This window comes from Ischnura elegans, chromosome 1, assembly GCF_921293095.1.
Source record: "Ischnura elegans chromosome 1, ioIscEleg1.1, whole genome shotgun sequence".
Classification (NCBI taxonomy): Eukaryota; Metazoa; Arthropoda; class Insecta; order Odonata; family Coenagrionidae; genus Ischnura; species Ischnura elegans.
In genome coordinates this window covers 32,425,275-32,442,526 of record NC_060246.1, presented here as the reverse complement: position 1 = coordinate 32,442,526, position 17,252 = coordinate 32,425,275, and the positions used below count along the sequence as shown (strand labels likewise).

At 35.0% G+C, this 17,252-nt stretch overlaps 1 protein-coding gene across 2 annotated transcripts in view; it reads left to right on the top strand.

Moving 5' to 3' along the window:
* LOC124158200 (cystinosin homolog) overlaps nt 1–15,379 on the top strand; it is a 29,509-nt gene extending 14,130 nt beyond the window's left edge. For both annotated transcript variants that reach the window (XM_046533391.1, XM_046533398.1), the window contains 4 exons: nt 1,989–2,159; nt 2,285–2,402; nt 2,518–2,620; nt 13,225–15,379. In XM_046533391.1, the coding sequence (XP_046389347.1) occupies nt 1,989–2,159; nt 2,285–2,402; nt 2,518–2,620; nt 13,225–13,288 (456 nt within the window). In that variant the 3' untranslated portion in view covers nt 13,289–15,379. The remainder of the gene's footprint in view (nt 1–1,988; nt 2,160–2,284; nt 2,403–2,517; nt 2,621–13,224) is intronic.
* Nucleotides 15,380–17,252: the final 1,873 nt, after the last annotated feature.

The following is a 17,252-nucleotide window of genomic DNA, read 5'->3' as shown; positions in this document are numbered from 1 at the left end:
ATAGTTTGTCATTATAAAGAAAAAAGACAATAAAACATCACTGAGCAAGTTGATTTTCGGTGCAAAGATTTTGACACCATATTGCTGAAAAAGAACATTATCAGAAAGTTCCCGACTACTGTTACGTAGTTGACAGAAATGGCTTTCGAACACGCGACCTTTGGAATAGCAGCTTGGACGTAATTTATTTACGAGGTCCCGTCGACTACACTGAAGAGTAAGTAATGATAGTTTTGCTTAGTAGTGTTTATAAAATGTTTCAAATTAATTTATTCACGGAATAAAGATAATACAACATCCTTTCCGATAGCAAGATTCGAACGCGCGACCTTCAGAATAGCAAGACGGCACTTGTCTGCCGACTCACTTCGGCTGTTCCAACGATTGATAAAAACTCTGCGAAAAGTCATCGCAGTTATTTATAAAACGCATTGTTTCTTTGTTCATTTATCACATCTCGATACCCAATAGGTTTAGAAACATAAACATTACGAGAAATAATAGATTTTCCCCTCTTTTGGACCTCGAAAAAACATAGAAGTTTGCCGGATATCATGCATTGTGAAGACACGTATGCACTCTCACGGCAAAACTACGTACTTCTAATAAGGGGACGAGATATCTCGTCCAGATCACGAAAGAAGAAGCCAACTTGACATAGGACGAGTTAACTCGGCCGCGTCAGTTTTTGCGCGTCTTCTTAGGACGAGATATCTCGTCCGAATCAGGGAAGGGGTTAATCTCTTCAGTGATTGCATACACAATACGTACTTGGTCCTGCTATAGATCAATGGAGAGAAACATGTCTTTTTTCCATGAAATGTTAACCTAATGTCATTATTCCTTCCTTTCTCCCTTTAGAATCTTTCTTCCTCTCACCCAAAGTTGTCTGGCCTATGAAGGAGACAGACATATTTTTAAAAAATTCCAGAAGTTGTGTGGAGGTATTGTCATCAGCGCAGTGTTTTCTTCTTCTTTTTCCTTCCAGGATTAGGCTACTAAGCCTGTTCCGGATCAACATTACCATCTTTTTCTTGGCCTTCCTATACTTCTCTTGCCAAATGGTTGATATTCCATTGCTTGTTTTGGAATTCTTTCATTTGGCATGTGAAGTATGTGTTCCTTCCATCTGTGTTTTAGTCTTGTAGTTTATCGGTGACTGCCTGGACACCCAGTTCATCTCTTATTTGAGTGTTTCCTAGTTTATCAAACTTTCACTGATCTTAAAAATTTCACGCAGCCTTTCACTGATCTTAAAAATTTCATTTCCGATGATTCTATCTGACTTAATTCATTCTTTTTTGATACCCAACATTCTGATTCGTAAAGTACAGTGGGAACTGCCATCACTTTATAAAATTTTATTTGTGTTTATTTTCTCGTTTTGTTTTTTAGAGTTCTTCTAATTGTGCCACATATTCTCTGGAAACTATTAATTTTATTTATAATATATATCTTTATCCTCGTCATATGTTATACCTCATCCTAAGTACTGGAAGTGCCACACTTGCTCCAGGACTTGATCCTCAATAACAGTTTTTATTCGTATCGGGTTGCCTCCTAAAAATGCCATAGCCTTTGTTTTGGTTTTTGAAATTCTCAGGTTGTATAGTTTGCTCAATTGGTGTAGTCTGTGTACTGCCATCTGCAGTTTGTCTTCTTTATCTTATATGTATTATAACCTTATCATCAGCAAACAGCATTGTATTTAAGTATTGAGATGATCCCAATTCTATGTCTGGTGATACATTCTTCTCCTTCCATATTCTCAGAATGTCATCTATTAATAGATAAAACAATATTATTGTTGAACAATATACACACAGCTCTCTTGTTTGAATATAAGCAAGAGAGCTGTCTTTTCATGGACCATTTATTAACAACCATGACCATTTATTAATTGTTTTTATCATCAATTGAGATTGTAATGATCATCAAAGATGATAAATATTTTTATTAATTTTTTTATTGTGTCTATTTGTTTTCAGAAAGGGAACCAAAAAATTTCATATACAGCCAGAGGAATTCTCTTGTCATTTGCTCTTGTTCTTGTTACACTGGCTATACTTTCCTCGGTGGATGTAATTCACTGGCTGGATTTCTTGTATGCCTGCTCATACATAAAACTGGCCATTACTCTCATCAAATATGTCCCTCAGGTAAGATACTTGTTATATTAGTAAAAGGCTCTCATTTACTTAAGCATCAGCTTAAAATGTGGTGAAAACTTTTTGAATTATATTCGAGTGAGAGTTTAATTATCGAAAATTGAAACTTTCATCAGGCTTACATGAATTACCTAAGAAAAAGCACTGAAGGTTGGAGTATTGGCAATATATTTTGTGATTTTACTGGAGGGACGCTAAGTATGCTACAAATGATACTCAATGGCTATAATTATGGTGAGTATTTGACTTTGAGGTTCATGACTTTACTGCCATATGGCGACAGCTTCTGGCTAAATGGCAACCCTAATTATTTATTGACATTCAATTTGAAATATTTATTTTGTTGCAGATGATTGGGCTTCAATCTTTGGTGACCCAACCAAGTTTGGCTTGGGATTGTTTTCAGTACTCTTTGATTTCCTATTCTTCATTCAGCACTACGTGCTTTACCGGTCAGTAATGGTTTAGCGTCTGCATGTTTTTAAAAAATGGCACCTGTATTTAAATGGCAGCTTGTGTTTTAAGGTGTCTAAAGTTATGATAATATCTTGCTTTGTACTTAGTTTTTCTTTTGATATTATGTTGTTACTTTCTGTGATAAATGGCCTTTTTTGCATTTTTCCATTATTTGATTGACTTTTTAGCATGGATTTATCTGGCTATTGTTATTACTTGTTTATCTAAGATGATTCAATGTTGAACCTTTGTTATTCTTGTATAATTTTACCTCTTTATTTTATTCTTTTTATTTATATTTTGCTATTATATTGAAATCATGCTCTGATATGGATGCTGAAAGTTTCATCAGTGGCGTTGGTGTATTCCAGTTCCTTGAATAATATGAAATTAAGTCCATCAGTATTGACCAATTACTCTCTCATCTATTTGAAGTGAAAACTATCCAATTTGTTGCATGCATGAATGTATACTTTTTTATGTCAATTTGTGATGGAAGTTATATTCTCTAGCGGCAAGCCATGGCCTTTTTTCAGTATTTTTGTGGAAGAATTTTATGTGGAGTTACATAGTTCCATTTTTTCTTTCCTCTCAATCTCTTTTTAAGAGATTCAGAACATAAATGTACGTATTTGACATTTTTCTCTTAAAGAGATGTTCACATCAAAATGAAGTGCCCTCATACTCATCGAACAATTTTTCTTCTCGTCTAGAGGAGCTTTGTGATTTAGAATTATATTTTATTGGGTGAATAACTCCCTATGTTGCATGATGACCTAAAATTTTTGTAATTGAAGGATATTTTTTGGTCTAATGAATTTGTTAAACTTTTTTAAATAGCATGTATATTTGTTGTCATTATTTTTAATCTAATTTGTTGTCTTGTATTATGATAGTCAGTGGGGTAGCCAGGGGGGGCAGGGGGTCCGGACCCCCCCCCCCCCCCGAAATATAAAAACACAATTATTTTTCTTCATAAAATTAAACAAAATATTGAAATGTCATGAATTTTTAAAATATTTCTTTAACAAATTAAATTTTTTCAATTATGAAAAGTGTTAAAATTAGGTTATAACCCTCTACATAGTACCAAGTTTTTCAAAATTTCCCCCCTGGTTTTGGACCCCCCCCCAAAACGAAATTCCTGGCTACGCCACTGATGATAGTTTCAAAAACTCAAAGTCTGTGCACACACAATGGTTTAAGACTAAAAGTCTAGGACTCATGGTTTTTTTGTTAGTATTTCTTATAATTTATAGTTTTTGTTAGGATTATGCTTATTTTTCAATAAAGCATTGCATTTTTTGTCTGTGTTTGTTTGCATACCACCACGGAATTTTTTTTCTTTAGTGATGTTCAGATTTTTTTAGCGTTATTGATTTCTAAGATTCAAAGTAATATGGGAGAGTGATGAAAAATTTGGCCATGATAGTGGCTGGAATATATTTGGAGGAAAAATTCACCTCAACTGAACTGCTCATAAGTAGTTCTCTAATCAAATGTCCATGCTACGTAAACCTCCCTGCTGCAGTAATTCTTGTGATGTTGTTACTGGGTGATTTTTATGTGAGCATGTAGCCTTGCAGTCCCAGTCCTATTTGAATTAAAGGCATGCTTCTTTTTCTAATTTCCAGAAGATTGGAATACTTAACACCAATCTCACAATGTAACCCTGTTTATTAAAAATGTTCTAAGGAAAACCATAGCTGATAAATTTGTGTGCTATAATTTTTTTTAGCTGCAATGCATTTGCATGGAAAGGGTGTATGTGTCATGCTCTCATGAATGTTTATTAAGGTCTGATAGTTGATGGATACATACAGAGTTTCTGTAACACAATCCAGAATGTGCAGAGTTCTCTTCTGAACACCCATATTCCATGCCATTTTCCAAGATCAATTTGATCTCTCAGACTGGTGACAAAAAAGTTAAATAGCTCTTTCTCCTGTCATTTGCATGAGTTAAACCGAAATCAATAAATGACTCCTCTCTTTGTAGGATTCGAATACTTTTCAAATGCATTCAGAACTTTGTTGTAATCTGACTTGTTGTCTTCTTCCAGGTGATAGAGCTCATTTCCTTACTCACTCATTAAATTCAGTAGAATGACAGTCTTAGCCTCCTCCTTCCTTTGGGCCAGAAACTAGCAAATAGATTTCTAAGTTCTGTTTGAATTTTTGGGAATTATCCTTTACATTACCCATTAGGAGAAATGGATTCAGAAGCCTTGCTTGCTGCATCCTCGAAACTTATTACATTTCATAAAGCTCATTAGAAGCTATTCATCTGAAAAAGTGGTATGTAGAGGAGCCCATAACTCTTCTTGGTAAAATCTCATGACTTCAAAGAAAATACTGATTTATTCTGAGGTCTCAGAATTATAAGATTCTGTGTAATTACTTGTGCATTTCAATGTATGAAAGACACTTCATAGTTATTAGCCTATTGAATATTTATTTTGATGGTCATTTTGTTGGTTCACATATCTAATACATGGCATTGAAACTGAAAGTCCATTGACACAGACCCTTATTTGTTATGCTTCATCACCCTCCTGGTAGTTTTTAGCTTGCTTTGTCTAATAATTTGCTCATTGAATTGATAAATGCAATTGATTTTCAGTAGTTTCATTCTCAAAAAAGAAAGAATTAAGGCTATGGTTATCCCTTCTTGGACAGTGATTACATATCAAGGTTTCAAAAGTATATAATAATGACATGATATAATCAACTGATTTCATTGAAAGTTTTCTACATGGCCTTTTCAGCGAGAAATATAGAAAAAAATCTGTTTATATCATGTAGTCTGCAATCACATATGTCATTCTGAAATTTCTTTTCAATATAAGGGCATTTAAATCGAAACTTGAAGCTTTTACGTGGTGGAAGGAGCCCTTATATTAATAATGGAAACCATTACAAAGTGTTTTTCATTATTAATATCAAGGCATTTCTTTTTGATAACTGCATTTGCTGGTTAAGTTTGGGGACACGGGTGGAACTCGATGGTAGCCTCTTCCTCGTGGTGAGTTCTGGGTAGTTTCTTTACGAAACTAGCAGAGAGCTTCTTAGTGAAATGCTTGGTGTTCAGGTCATGTTTTTTCTCAGCCTTGGCTGAATTTCTTGTTGAAAATAGCTCCACAGGTACGTTATTCGTCATTATGATTGATGTTAATTTCAAATAATTTACCTTATTAATACTTTTTGTGGGATCATTTACTACCATATGATGACTTATTTGATGAGAAATGAAATTCAATCGAAATAAATATTATTTTACCTGCAATTTAGCCCCCAAAATGGAATTTTAGAAATGTAGGCAAAAATGAGTTGTGTTGTGCGGGTGGTCTATACTCCAATTTTGTTGTTAATTCATAGACATTTTTTTAGCCATAGATTTTGTCAAAAAAACTTCAAATTTCATTTTCATAAACTATAAACATGTATCCACTCTTTGATATTATCCATTATCCCATATTTTCATAAAATTCGTCTTCATAGCCGTTTGATCCAGAAATCAGCCTGATTTTTCGCAAAATTTTAAACTTTAGAGCTTGGGCGGCAGTGGTTAATATTATCCGATTTGAAAAAAAATTAGTGTGCGAGATCCTTATATCATTTCGCAACTTTCCCGCTCAGGGCAAATTTGATCAGGAAAAAAAACCTTTTTTCGACCCACCCTAATGTACAATTAGCTGGATGGCTAGATTGAAGAAATCGGGAAAACTGCTGAGCTCGCAAATGATTAAATGTTATTGAGACCAAGTTTAAATAGCAGTGGCATACAATATAAATACAAAATTATTTTCCTATATGAAAGAAAACAGACTGTTGAAAAATCGTGAATTTACAAAATATTTCTTTAACAAGTGAATGTTTTTGGATTATGAAAAGGGTTAAAATTAGTTTAAAACCCTCTACTCTACCCTGTTTTTTTCCAAAAAAATTCCCCCCGATTTTGGACCCTCCCCTCCCCGAACGAAATTCCTGGCTACGCCACTGTTAAATAGGTATGCTTATGGATTAACCATAAATTTTCTGGTTAATAGTAATAATGATTTTTATTTCTGTTGGTTAGCAAGTGACATAGAAATTATCAAAGGGAAAAAGTTTAATAAAATAATTAAAAATAAAATAGTTAAAGTCAATATTTCTACTGAAACGCATAAAATTATTCTGGAAACGAGTGTCATAAATTGCTATGTATAGGTAGACATTTTTGCTAACAGGCTACATATATTTGCGAAAATGCACCATAAAAGTTAAAATGCAAGTGTAAATGACATTTATTTGTGTTTTATGTCTATAGTAGTTTTTTTCTTTTATTTTACATTAGATGGAAAAAATTGTCATGCAGATGACTTCTCCAGACCTTAGAACTTCTTCTTTGCTACCTACTTCATTTTCAATCATAGATTTTCAAATCAATTCTGTGAAAAGTTAGTTCGTTTTCTCCCCATGGAAATTGGTATATGTCACTGAAATATCCCTTTTCTCTATTATTTGCCAATGCTCATAAGTCGTGGATGTCATCCATGGCCTTATCCATCCATCCTTACTGGCTGCGTACCTAGACAACTTAACTTCATCCTGCCTCAGTTCTGGAAGAATTTTTGCTAAAGAGACTTCCCAACCAGCAGTAGTGAGTTTTTTTCTCCACACACATGGAAGCAAATGGTCAATTGTTATATTGTCAGCTTTCTACCTTTACATGGCTATGCTTCAAGTGTTAGGGATAATAATGGCGGGCTATGGAAAATAGTCTGAAGATCAGGTGCTCTTCCATCCCTTTTCTCAATAAATTTAACTCTTTCCTCTAATCTGGACATGTTCTTATTGATAATTGACACGTAGGTGGTTCATTTGCCATCACTCGATGCTAAATACCCAGATGGAAAAGAGTAGTTGGTGAAGTATGGCTCATGTATTTTGCAGTATATTTACTATTGGTTCCTTAAAATTGGTCTTTCAGAGGTGTTGTGGCTTAATAGGGTTGTTCGTTAAGAGAGGTTTCACTGTCATTAATTTTTGATGCTGAGGATATTTTGAATAACCCTCCTTCGAATTTTTACACTTGGAACATCAAAAATGCATTTCAGTTGCAAAATGAATGAAAAAGAATATGTTTATCATATTTTTAGTTGTAAAACATTAGGTTTAAAGTATAAAGGTGAAAATGATTTACTTGAATAGGGTAGTTTCCTTCATCAAAGAAAACGAAAGGCATTGATTGCAATTCTTTACCCACCATTAGTGTATTCATAATATACAAATTATGTATTTGGTTTTAGAAATCCCAGTTCAGACGAATGGCAATGGTCAATTTTAACCGCATTTGAAAAAGGCCAGATTGGCGCCCATGCGATGCCACTCCATGTGACGTCACAGGGACCTAGTTTCTATACGAGTAGATAGGAGTTTTACATCGTCTGAGATTACCAATGCATGCATGAGGTACAGAGCTCAGGGAAACATGTCTTAATAATCACCTATTAAAACTGCCTAAGGTCAGAAAGTTTCCTTCGTTTTATAAGGTATTAATTATCCTTATTTAAGCCAAGCGCTACCACCTAGTAGGGTACTCTGCTACCTGCTAGCATCCTGCATCTTATCAGCGCTCAAAGCCTCACCCCAAGGTCACCTCACTTGCGGCAGCGGGAACCAGAACGACATCACACGGAGTTTTCCCAGCATTCACACGTAGGCGTCGCGTTTTCGAGTGCTTGAAAATTTTTACTTTTCATTTTATCGCGAAAAATGGATTTTGTCATTTAAAAATCTAAGAGCGTGAAATACGTACTCCAGGAGTAATAATCTTTCGATGTAGGCAATAAAAAAATAATAGGAAACCACCCTATTGTTACTTGCCCTTCTAAGCATTACCGATGTTGTAAATTACTAAGGTTGCTTCAAATCCTATGTAAAATTTAGGAAGTTGGATTGCACAGGCATTGTAATACTTAAAAGTCTCGAATTGCTGCCAAAAATTAAAACATGAAATTGCTACCTAGAATTAAAACAGAAACTAGGGCATTATTCTAAGTAATGAAAGTTAAATTACATATTTGTGTGCCCATACTTAATTCAAAATTAGTGAAAGAGAAAGAGCAAGAAAGATTTCCTTGGGTGGACCTGCATTTAACCGTTAACCATTGATATGTAAGTAACCAATTAACCTTTTCTACGTACTGACTTCTCGGAAGACCCACTACAAAGCAATCAGAGAGATGGTGAGAGCCGTTCAAATTGTTCTCCTATGCTGTCTTAATGAGAAAAAAAATATTTTTCTATCAGAATTAATCATTGTGTATGCATGCTTTATGCATACATATTTATTTCAAAATTTATTATGCAAATTAATACACGCAGTGAATTCATTATGAATGTAAAAAACTACCTTAGAAATAATATGAGTTTGGAAAATGATGGGGAATTTATGCCATTGGCAGACTGTTTGAGGCAATGCTGGGGAATGATTTCAATTTTGAAGTAACTTAGTATGAAGATGTGTGTTCTAATGGTGAAATTAAGCTTCACTTGCCCAGGGTAGAGGATTTTTTGTTGTTAGATTTGGTGTAGAAGCTGCTAGTTCTGTATTTAATATATTTTTCTGGGGGGAAGAGTATATTCTGTGACTTTAGAGAATGAATATAACTAGGTATCTAGTTATACTGTGTAAAAATATTCTATTTACTGTGGATCGAATCACCACTGATGGGATGAGTAACATGAGCGAGTGTGAGTCAGATTCTAGTGATAAGTGTATAGTGTAAAATTAGAGAGGAAGATTAGGATCAATGACCATGTTCAGTTATACCTAATTTTTATCAAATTTTACTGAAGAACTTTGTAAGAAATCAACCAAAAATGATGTATCATTGAAATCTATTGACATTGAGGTATGAAAAAGTATGGAAGTGTGCAGAGTTATCCCATAACATGTTTTTTGTAACAAAACTCCACAATGTAATTCTCAACTCCATTCGTTTAATGACAAAATGTTGGGTACATATGTCAGAATGAAAATGAATTTTTAATGGCTAAATATGTGGTAGGTAGTCTGAATGTTGTGCATATGTATGGCTGATGGGTGATAATCAAGATGATGGTTCTTACCGGGGGTGGATCCAAGATTTCTTTCTGGTGGGCACAAGCAAGGCTGTATACAGGATATTGTTCTGGGGGGCACAAGGATACCTCGTAATACAAAACAAACACAATGATAATGGTACCGTGTTAAAAATCTTGCATATTTTTTATGGGTCTGGGGGGGCACGTGACCCTGTGCTCTCTCCCCTTCCCCCCCCCCCCAGATCCACCTGTGGTTCTTACAATAAACAAGCCACTTTTCTACGTGAGAGTATAAATAACCATGGCAGGGTCTCGTGTCTGTGAACCAATGATGATTGTGCTGTTTAAATGGAAATAACTTGGCATTTAAATTCTACTATTAATGAGAAAATGGCATGCATCAGTGATCGATGCTTCTTGAATAGAGATATAATATTTAAAAGAAACATATTTCTCTAAATATATCATCCTCCTTTTTTCCTAATTGAGTCCTCCTGAATAAGAGTGGAGGTAGAATAACTTCAGAAGAATATGATTGTAAATTTTGGTTTAATTGCCTTTACATCTTCTTTTTCTGCAGTTTTTCCTATTAGGGGTTGCAGTTCCGAACTAGTAGCCGCTAAGTCACTCGATCCTGTGCATCCCTTTTAGTCAAACCCTCCTCCTTTAAATTATTCTCGACACAGCCGCACCATCTTCTCTTTGGTCTTCCCTTCATTCTCTTCCCACTTACCTGCAAATTTCTAATTACATATGTATATTCCCCACGTACCCACTTAAAGAAGATATAAAAAAATATCTTGTTATAACTTGTAGACATGTTTTAGATATCTGAATATCTGCATTTCCTATATCTACAAGACATCTTGAGTAGAAAATTTCTAGGCATTTGTATTAAAATTGGACTAAGTGGTAAAATTCAGGGTAAATGACTCGATTATTATACATTTTGGTATAACAAGAGTGTATTCTTCAACTGAAAGCCTGCTGGCAGAGCAGGAGGTGAGGGTAGGGTGTCTTCTGAGGATTCTTCTTGAATATTGGAACCTCTCTGGCTCTAGCTTCTTTATAAATGGGCCTTACTCCTCTAATTCCAAATTTGAAGTTTCCAAAGCAGTATACAATTTCCTTCAAGTCTGCAACGTATCAATGAATGTTGATTCAGTGTCTTGCAGTATAGGTATTGAAGAATATTAAATGTAAATTTTTGCCAATATAGTTACACACCTTCATCAGGGCTAATAATGAATATGAGTGCATAATTTTGATACATAAAAGGTATGAAAGATTATGGCATTGTTTTTCACAGTAATAACAAAATAGAATTTAGTTGTAAATTAATTAAAAAAAGAAGAGATGAGAATTTTGGCTCCTCATTTGTGCAAGGAATTGTATTTTTTTATTGATGGCAACTAAGCTAGTTCACAATTATCTATCAATTTTGATAAAGTGAATAATAAATTTTGCTAAAATTTTTATGCCTGCTCTTTTATCACTAGTATTTTTGTTTTTTGAAATACGCATCATTTCTTTGAATAATCTTTTTTTAAAATTACTTTCAGTACCTAGAATTCTGGCATTTTAGAATGCTGAAGAATAGCCATACTTTCACAGAATTGACGCATTCAAGACAGAGTAGATATTTAAAAAAAGAGTTTTTGTAACTTTGAATCACTTTTATAAAAATTTACTAGTAGATTTTCCTTGGCTTTTTTAGTGTACATGTGTACAATGACTTCATCTATCCATCCACCGAAAAGCATAGCAGTTATGTATACTTTTTTCCAGATTTGGGTGTTTTTTGGCATATTGCACTGGACATTGTACAATAAGGGTTGTCACTCAGAAAAGACATCTAGTATATATTTAAAATATCCAAGATATTGTAGATATCTATTCAAGGCATTGAAGACATGCTGTAGGTAACTAGTATATATTTTGTGCCCTGCGGGAACTCCTCATCCATTTTTAAAGTATGGCCTAGCAATAGGGTGGTTTCCTATTATTTTTTTATTGCCTAAATCAAAAGATTATTACTCCTGGAGTATGAATTTCACACTTTTAGATTTTTAAAAGCCGATATCCATTTTTTATGAATAAACGAAAAGTGAAAAATATCAAGCGCGCTAAAAAGAGACGGCTAAGTAGGAATGATGGGAAAAAGTCTGTGTGACGTATTTCTGGTTCCCCCTTCCACCTTGTGAGGTGACCTTAGGGTGAGGCTTGAGCGCTGATACGATGCAGGCTGCCAGCAGGTAGCTGAGTACCCTGCTGGCTGGTAGCGCTTGGTTTAAATAAGGATTATTATTCCCCTATCAAACGAAGGAAACTTTCCGAACTTAGGTATTTTTAATAGGTGATTATTAAGAGATGTTTCCCTGAGCTCTGTGCCTCATGCATGCATTAGTAATCTCAGATGTTGTAAAACTCCTATCTACTCGTAAAGACACTAGGTCCCTGTGATGTCACGTGTAGTGGCATCCCACGGATGCCAATCTGGACTTTTTCAAATGAGGTTAAAATTGACCATTGCCATTTGTCTAAACTGGGATTTCTAAAACCAAATAATTTGTATATTATGAATACACTAATGGTGGGTAAGGAATCACAATCATTGCATTTCGTTTTCTTTGATGAAGGAAACTGCCCTATTGCATCCTTCCCTCTCTCACCTTTTGTGGGATCTCAACGACTCCTGTCATCTCCCAGATCATCTTATTCCTTATCTTATCTCTTCTTATTTTACCTATCATCCATCTCATGATCCTCATCTCGGCCACATCCATTTTCTTTTCAAGGGCTTTCTTAGCAGGCCAGGTTTGCCATTCTTGGCCACACAATGGTTTTAGATACTTTTCCCTTGACGGTGCTACCAATCCTGCAATCATACAATACATCTCAATGTGTGAAGTAGTATATGTGTCCATCAAAACAGCTTAACTCCTATCAAAAACAGAATATCCCTCCAAAAATTATTTTTGTGTATTTCTCGGGGCTATTTTTTGTAGCAGTTGTCTCTATACATTCGTTAAACAGATCTTTTTCATGATTCGTTGTAAAAGCTGCATTTTTGTGGCCCCGAAATTACAGGGTGATTGAAATAGATTGAGCCTCCGAAAAATTTAAATGATACCAGGACCGTGTATCTCTAACCTCTTCCACCTCCACCTCCTTCCAATCATCTTAATCTTAACTTAACACCTCCTTCTAATTTCTACCTTTTAAATATTTATGGTAGATATGTGTAGTAGCTAGTAAAGATTATAAAAGCATTTAAATTGTGTAGGACAAATTGTGGGTAAATTATGCAGTTTATAGAATTAAAATGGCTGCATGAGAAACCCTGGCATTCTATATTAGCCATTCAAAATTTGGTAATTATTAGGAATAATTTAAAACAGTAAGTTTTTAATTTTCCAAGTATCAAAGTTTTTCACAATTGTATTCATTATTCTTGTCAATCACACAAATGCATTATCCTTTTTTATTTACACACTTGTGTTTTCATTCTGATTGTCTTATCTTTTCAGGAACAGTGAGCCATACAATGAGGTAGATGGTGATAATGAGCCAAGTTTACCTGCTGTTTGTTGATAGGAATTTCTACAAAAAAGGCCTCTCCATCACTTTAGTCATTTATGTGATGTTACAGACTTTTTAATTCATTATTGTTTCATGCATAATTTATTAGTTGCATTAAACCATCATTCCTAGGAAGTTATAATGTTTATACTTAATTAACATGTGGGTACATATGTAATTTTCATATGCTCTTTAACTTTTATCTCTCTCCTGCTTGGGTTTGGCTGTAGACTTCAAGCAAAATTGAGAGGATTTTTGGTATGCATGGAGAGTAAGAATAGGAAAAAGAGTGAAAAGTTGTATTTTCTATTTGTCAGTGCCCATCAATATGTTTTATATATACTCTGGGCAAAATATTTTATTTTCTGACTTGTGGTATTTTCTTTCCCTTTTCTATTCACATTCCCAACAAAGATTCTGATTGTTTGAACATGCAATACCTTGGTTCATATAACAAGGAAAAATATCATATTTGTACAAGTTCTTCAGAATTTTATGGCAATAATTGATGAAGATAAGTAATGATTTTATGATCTCAAGTAATAAGCATTAAAACTGTGCAAAGTAGTTAGTATGATTACATATTTATTGTTTTTTTATACCTAGGATTTTCCATGAAAGAATCATTTCGCATAGCCTCAGGTCTAACATTAAAAAGCATCTGTTTAAATAACTAAGGCCAGCCCACACTTGACCTCTTGTAGCTGTTGCTAATGGTAGCCTAATTCAGTCATGGCCTGGTCAGCTTCCAGTCACTATCTTTGGTGGTTGTTGCTAATTGCTTGATCCGTCCACTTATGTAGCCTCCACCTTTTCTCAATGGCTGGGAATATGAGGAACATTATATGTGGGCTGATTGTATGTTGGCTACAGTGGCCTAAGGCTCATTTCAGATGGACTTTGAAAATCCATGCCACCTTCACCTATGAAGTTCCATGAAAGCTTCTTTTAATATTTACCTCTCTGCCGGTATTAAGTGCATCCAAATTTCCCTTTGACTGACATTTTTATTTAGTTATTTCTTAAATTCTTGAATAGCAATTGCTTTTGTTACTCTGGTTTTTTGCCCTACTGTGATATGCCATCCACATCTATATTGCTACATTATTCCATCCATGTGCTGACTGTCAAATTTGATGGAGGCAAAGGCAATTTTTGTAGCATTTGGAGACTTGCCGGCATCCGTGTCTATAGCCATTATGGCATGAATTGGTCACTAACAGCTAAAAATTGGGCTCCAGGACTTAAGAAGTGCAAAACCAGATTAAATATTGAGTATGCATCGTATCGCAGCGTAAATTTTGAGGATTCACCATTTTGAACAGACTTGGTGTCATGGTGTGGTCTAGTTAGTGGTGTAGGCTGTATAGCAGCTCACAGGTCTATCCATGACTTTGCAATATGGCTGTGCCGTCAATCCTTGCTAAGCAAACATAACTCAGGGTGCATACTATCCAGATCCTTGTGAAATGGGTCTAATTTACATATTCAGCTGACATTTAGTAATAATTGCAGTTGCAGTACTTGACCAAGGCCTCAATTTGTGGCTGCTTACTGTCATGGGGATCACATAGTGTGCAGTTTCAGTGCCTTGTAAAGCATGCAAAATGTAGCCCAAAATTGGCCCTAAATGGGGTGACTTCATGCACACCCAGTCTAAACGAGAATGATTGAAATTTTTTGCGTACATGGATACATGGCTAGTGTCATTTGTAATTAAGTGTAGAGGTAAAAGATGATATTTTGTTCAAATTCTATTATTTATCTCTGGTTTGTATACCGTGCTGTCTTAAATTTATTTCTTGTATTTATTATTGTTGTATTCTTTAGTATATCATTATAATCATGGTATGGTGTTCCATGCAATTCTTGACTTCGCTACTTGAATTCTTGACTTCATCTCTGTATATCCTGTACTTATTTCATAATCTTTGGTTTATACATTAATAAATCGATACAATAATTCATTAAGTATGTTATGTGTATTCAAATCAATATATCACATCAAAGACTGTGATGCTTGTATTTGCTCTGTGATCCTGAAAACTTTTTTGCTCTCAACTGCTAATAAATATGATGTAAATAAATATTTAAAATCACTAACTATTTGCTTTTTGTCATTATGGCAGGAAAAGAAATGCACATTACACTAGCAAAGTAAATGTTGCAGTATGTAGCACAAATCTTAAATTATATGGTTTTATCTTGCATTCTAAAGCCTCCTGCTAAGAGCATTTCTTGTTATCGCTGTAAAACTCCTGAAGGAGATGCTCTTACAAGCAGGGGCACAGCTAGGAATTTAGGCTAGGGGGTTTTAAGGCACAACTAGACATGAGGTGTGTGATATATCTGCCAGGATAAGCGGAAGGTGCAGGGGCCCTCCCCCAGAAAATTTTTAAGATAAATGGTTCAAATTGGTGAGTTTTATGGCTTTCTGAGGGATATTTTATTAATCCTTACACTCTTCTAAAAGTAAATTAATCAAATTAAGTAAAATGGAGTAAACTTAAAAGTTTCTCTCTGCTCTGGGAGGGGTTTTATCCCCCAAAGCCTCCCCCTCGCTGTGCCACTGCGTACATGTTCTGAAAATGATTAATAATAACCAATAAAGGTATTCTTTTTAAATCTGTCATGATAAAAATTCCTCTTCCTGCTAATTTGTAATTCTGAAATCTGCAATCAGTCGACATGAATCATTCAGAAATATTGGTGGAATTTGATATTTCAAAATAAATTTTCAATTACTTTTTGATAAAATTTTACTCAATATGTAACATCCCAATGCCATATGTGGCAGATTGAAGATGGAGAGTAGGGAAAATTTCTCCAAGTACGGAAGAATGTTTTTTCCTAAGGCTAATAATTAAATTGTCTGAAAGAGAGTGTCTTCAATGGAGCTAACTTAACTTCCTGGCATAGGCTCTCGAGGCATTTTTTGGGAGTTGTAGAAGTACATATGCTAATTGTTTAAAAATACGAAATTTTTCATATGAACATAAAAATGGAAAAATATGCAAGGAGAAAAAGCCGACAGACAAAAGAATGGATGATTATTTGCATTTTTCTACGGATTCATCCACACTAAAGAATACAAGAATGTATTTTTTATTTACGTGCAACATTTTTGGGGCTGACGCCCCTTGCACATTACACGTTTCTGCCCATGCGGGAAAAAACTGCAGAGTTTTAAATCTTGCACGCATGGGTGTACCCATCGAGGGGCAGCTGCCCCCCTAGAAGCAAAAATTGTAAATGTCTTTAAGGAAAATAATATTTTTTCAAGCAAATAATTTTAAAAACTAATAAAGAGCAGTTACAGTTTCCTTAAAATGTTGATTTCATTCACCTTTTCCATGCTTAAATCTTACGTACAACTTGAGCAACCATAGCTTGCCTCCCCCCCCCTAGTTTTGATCCTGGGTACACCCTTGCTTGAACGGCTGAAACAGTCTAGTGTGAAAGTGTGCACTTGGTTATGTGGATCACAATATAATACGATGCAGAAAGACAATACGATAGCCGTGTGGCCCCAGTGGCACTGGATGGCAACAGTACAGCTAAAAATCATACCAATGTTTTAACTGTACAATGTGAAAGGTCTCATAGGTACATGGGTGTACCCAGAGACAGTGGTGCACCGAGGGGGGATGTTGGGGGATAAAACACCTCCCAGAGCCCAGAGAAATTTTTAAGTTTAATCCATTTTACGTAATTGGATTGATATTACTAATAGAATAGTGTAAGGATTAATAAAATATCCGCAGAAAGCTGTAAAACTCACCATTTATCTTAAAATTCCGCATTTTATTAATCTCACACTTGCCGCTTCTGGTGGGTATTCCATGCCCTCACACACCCCGGTATTAGTTGCACCTAGACCCCCCCAACCTTAATTCCTAGCTGCGCCCCTGCCCCGAGGGGGTCAGCTGCCTCTCCCTAGAAGCAAAAATTGCAAAAGTCTTTATATTAAGCAAAA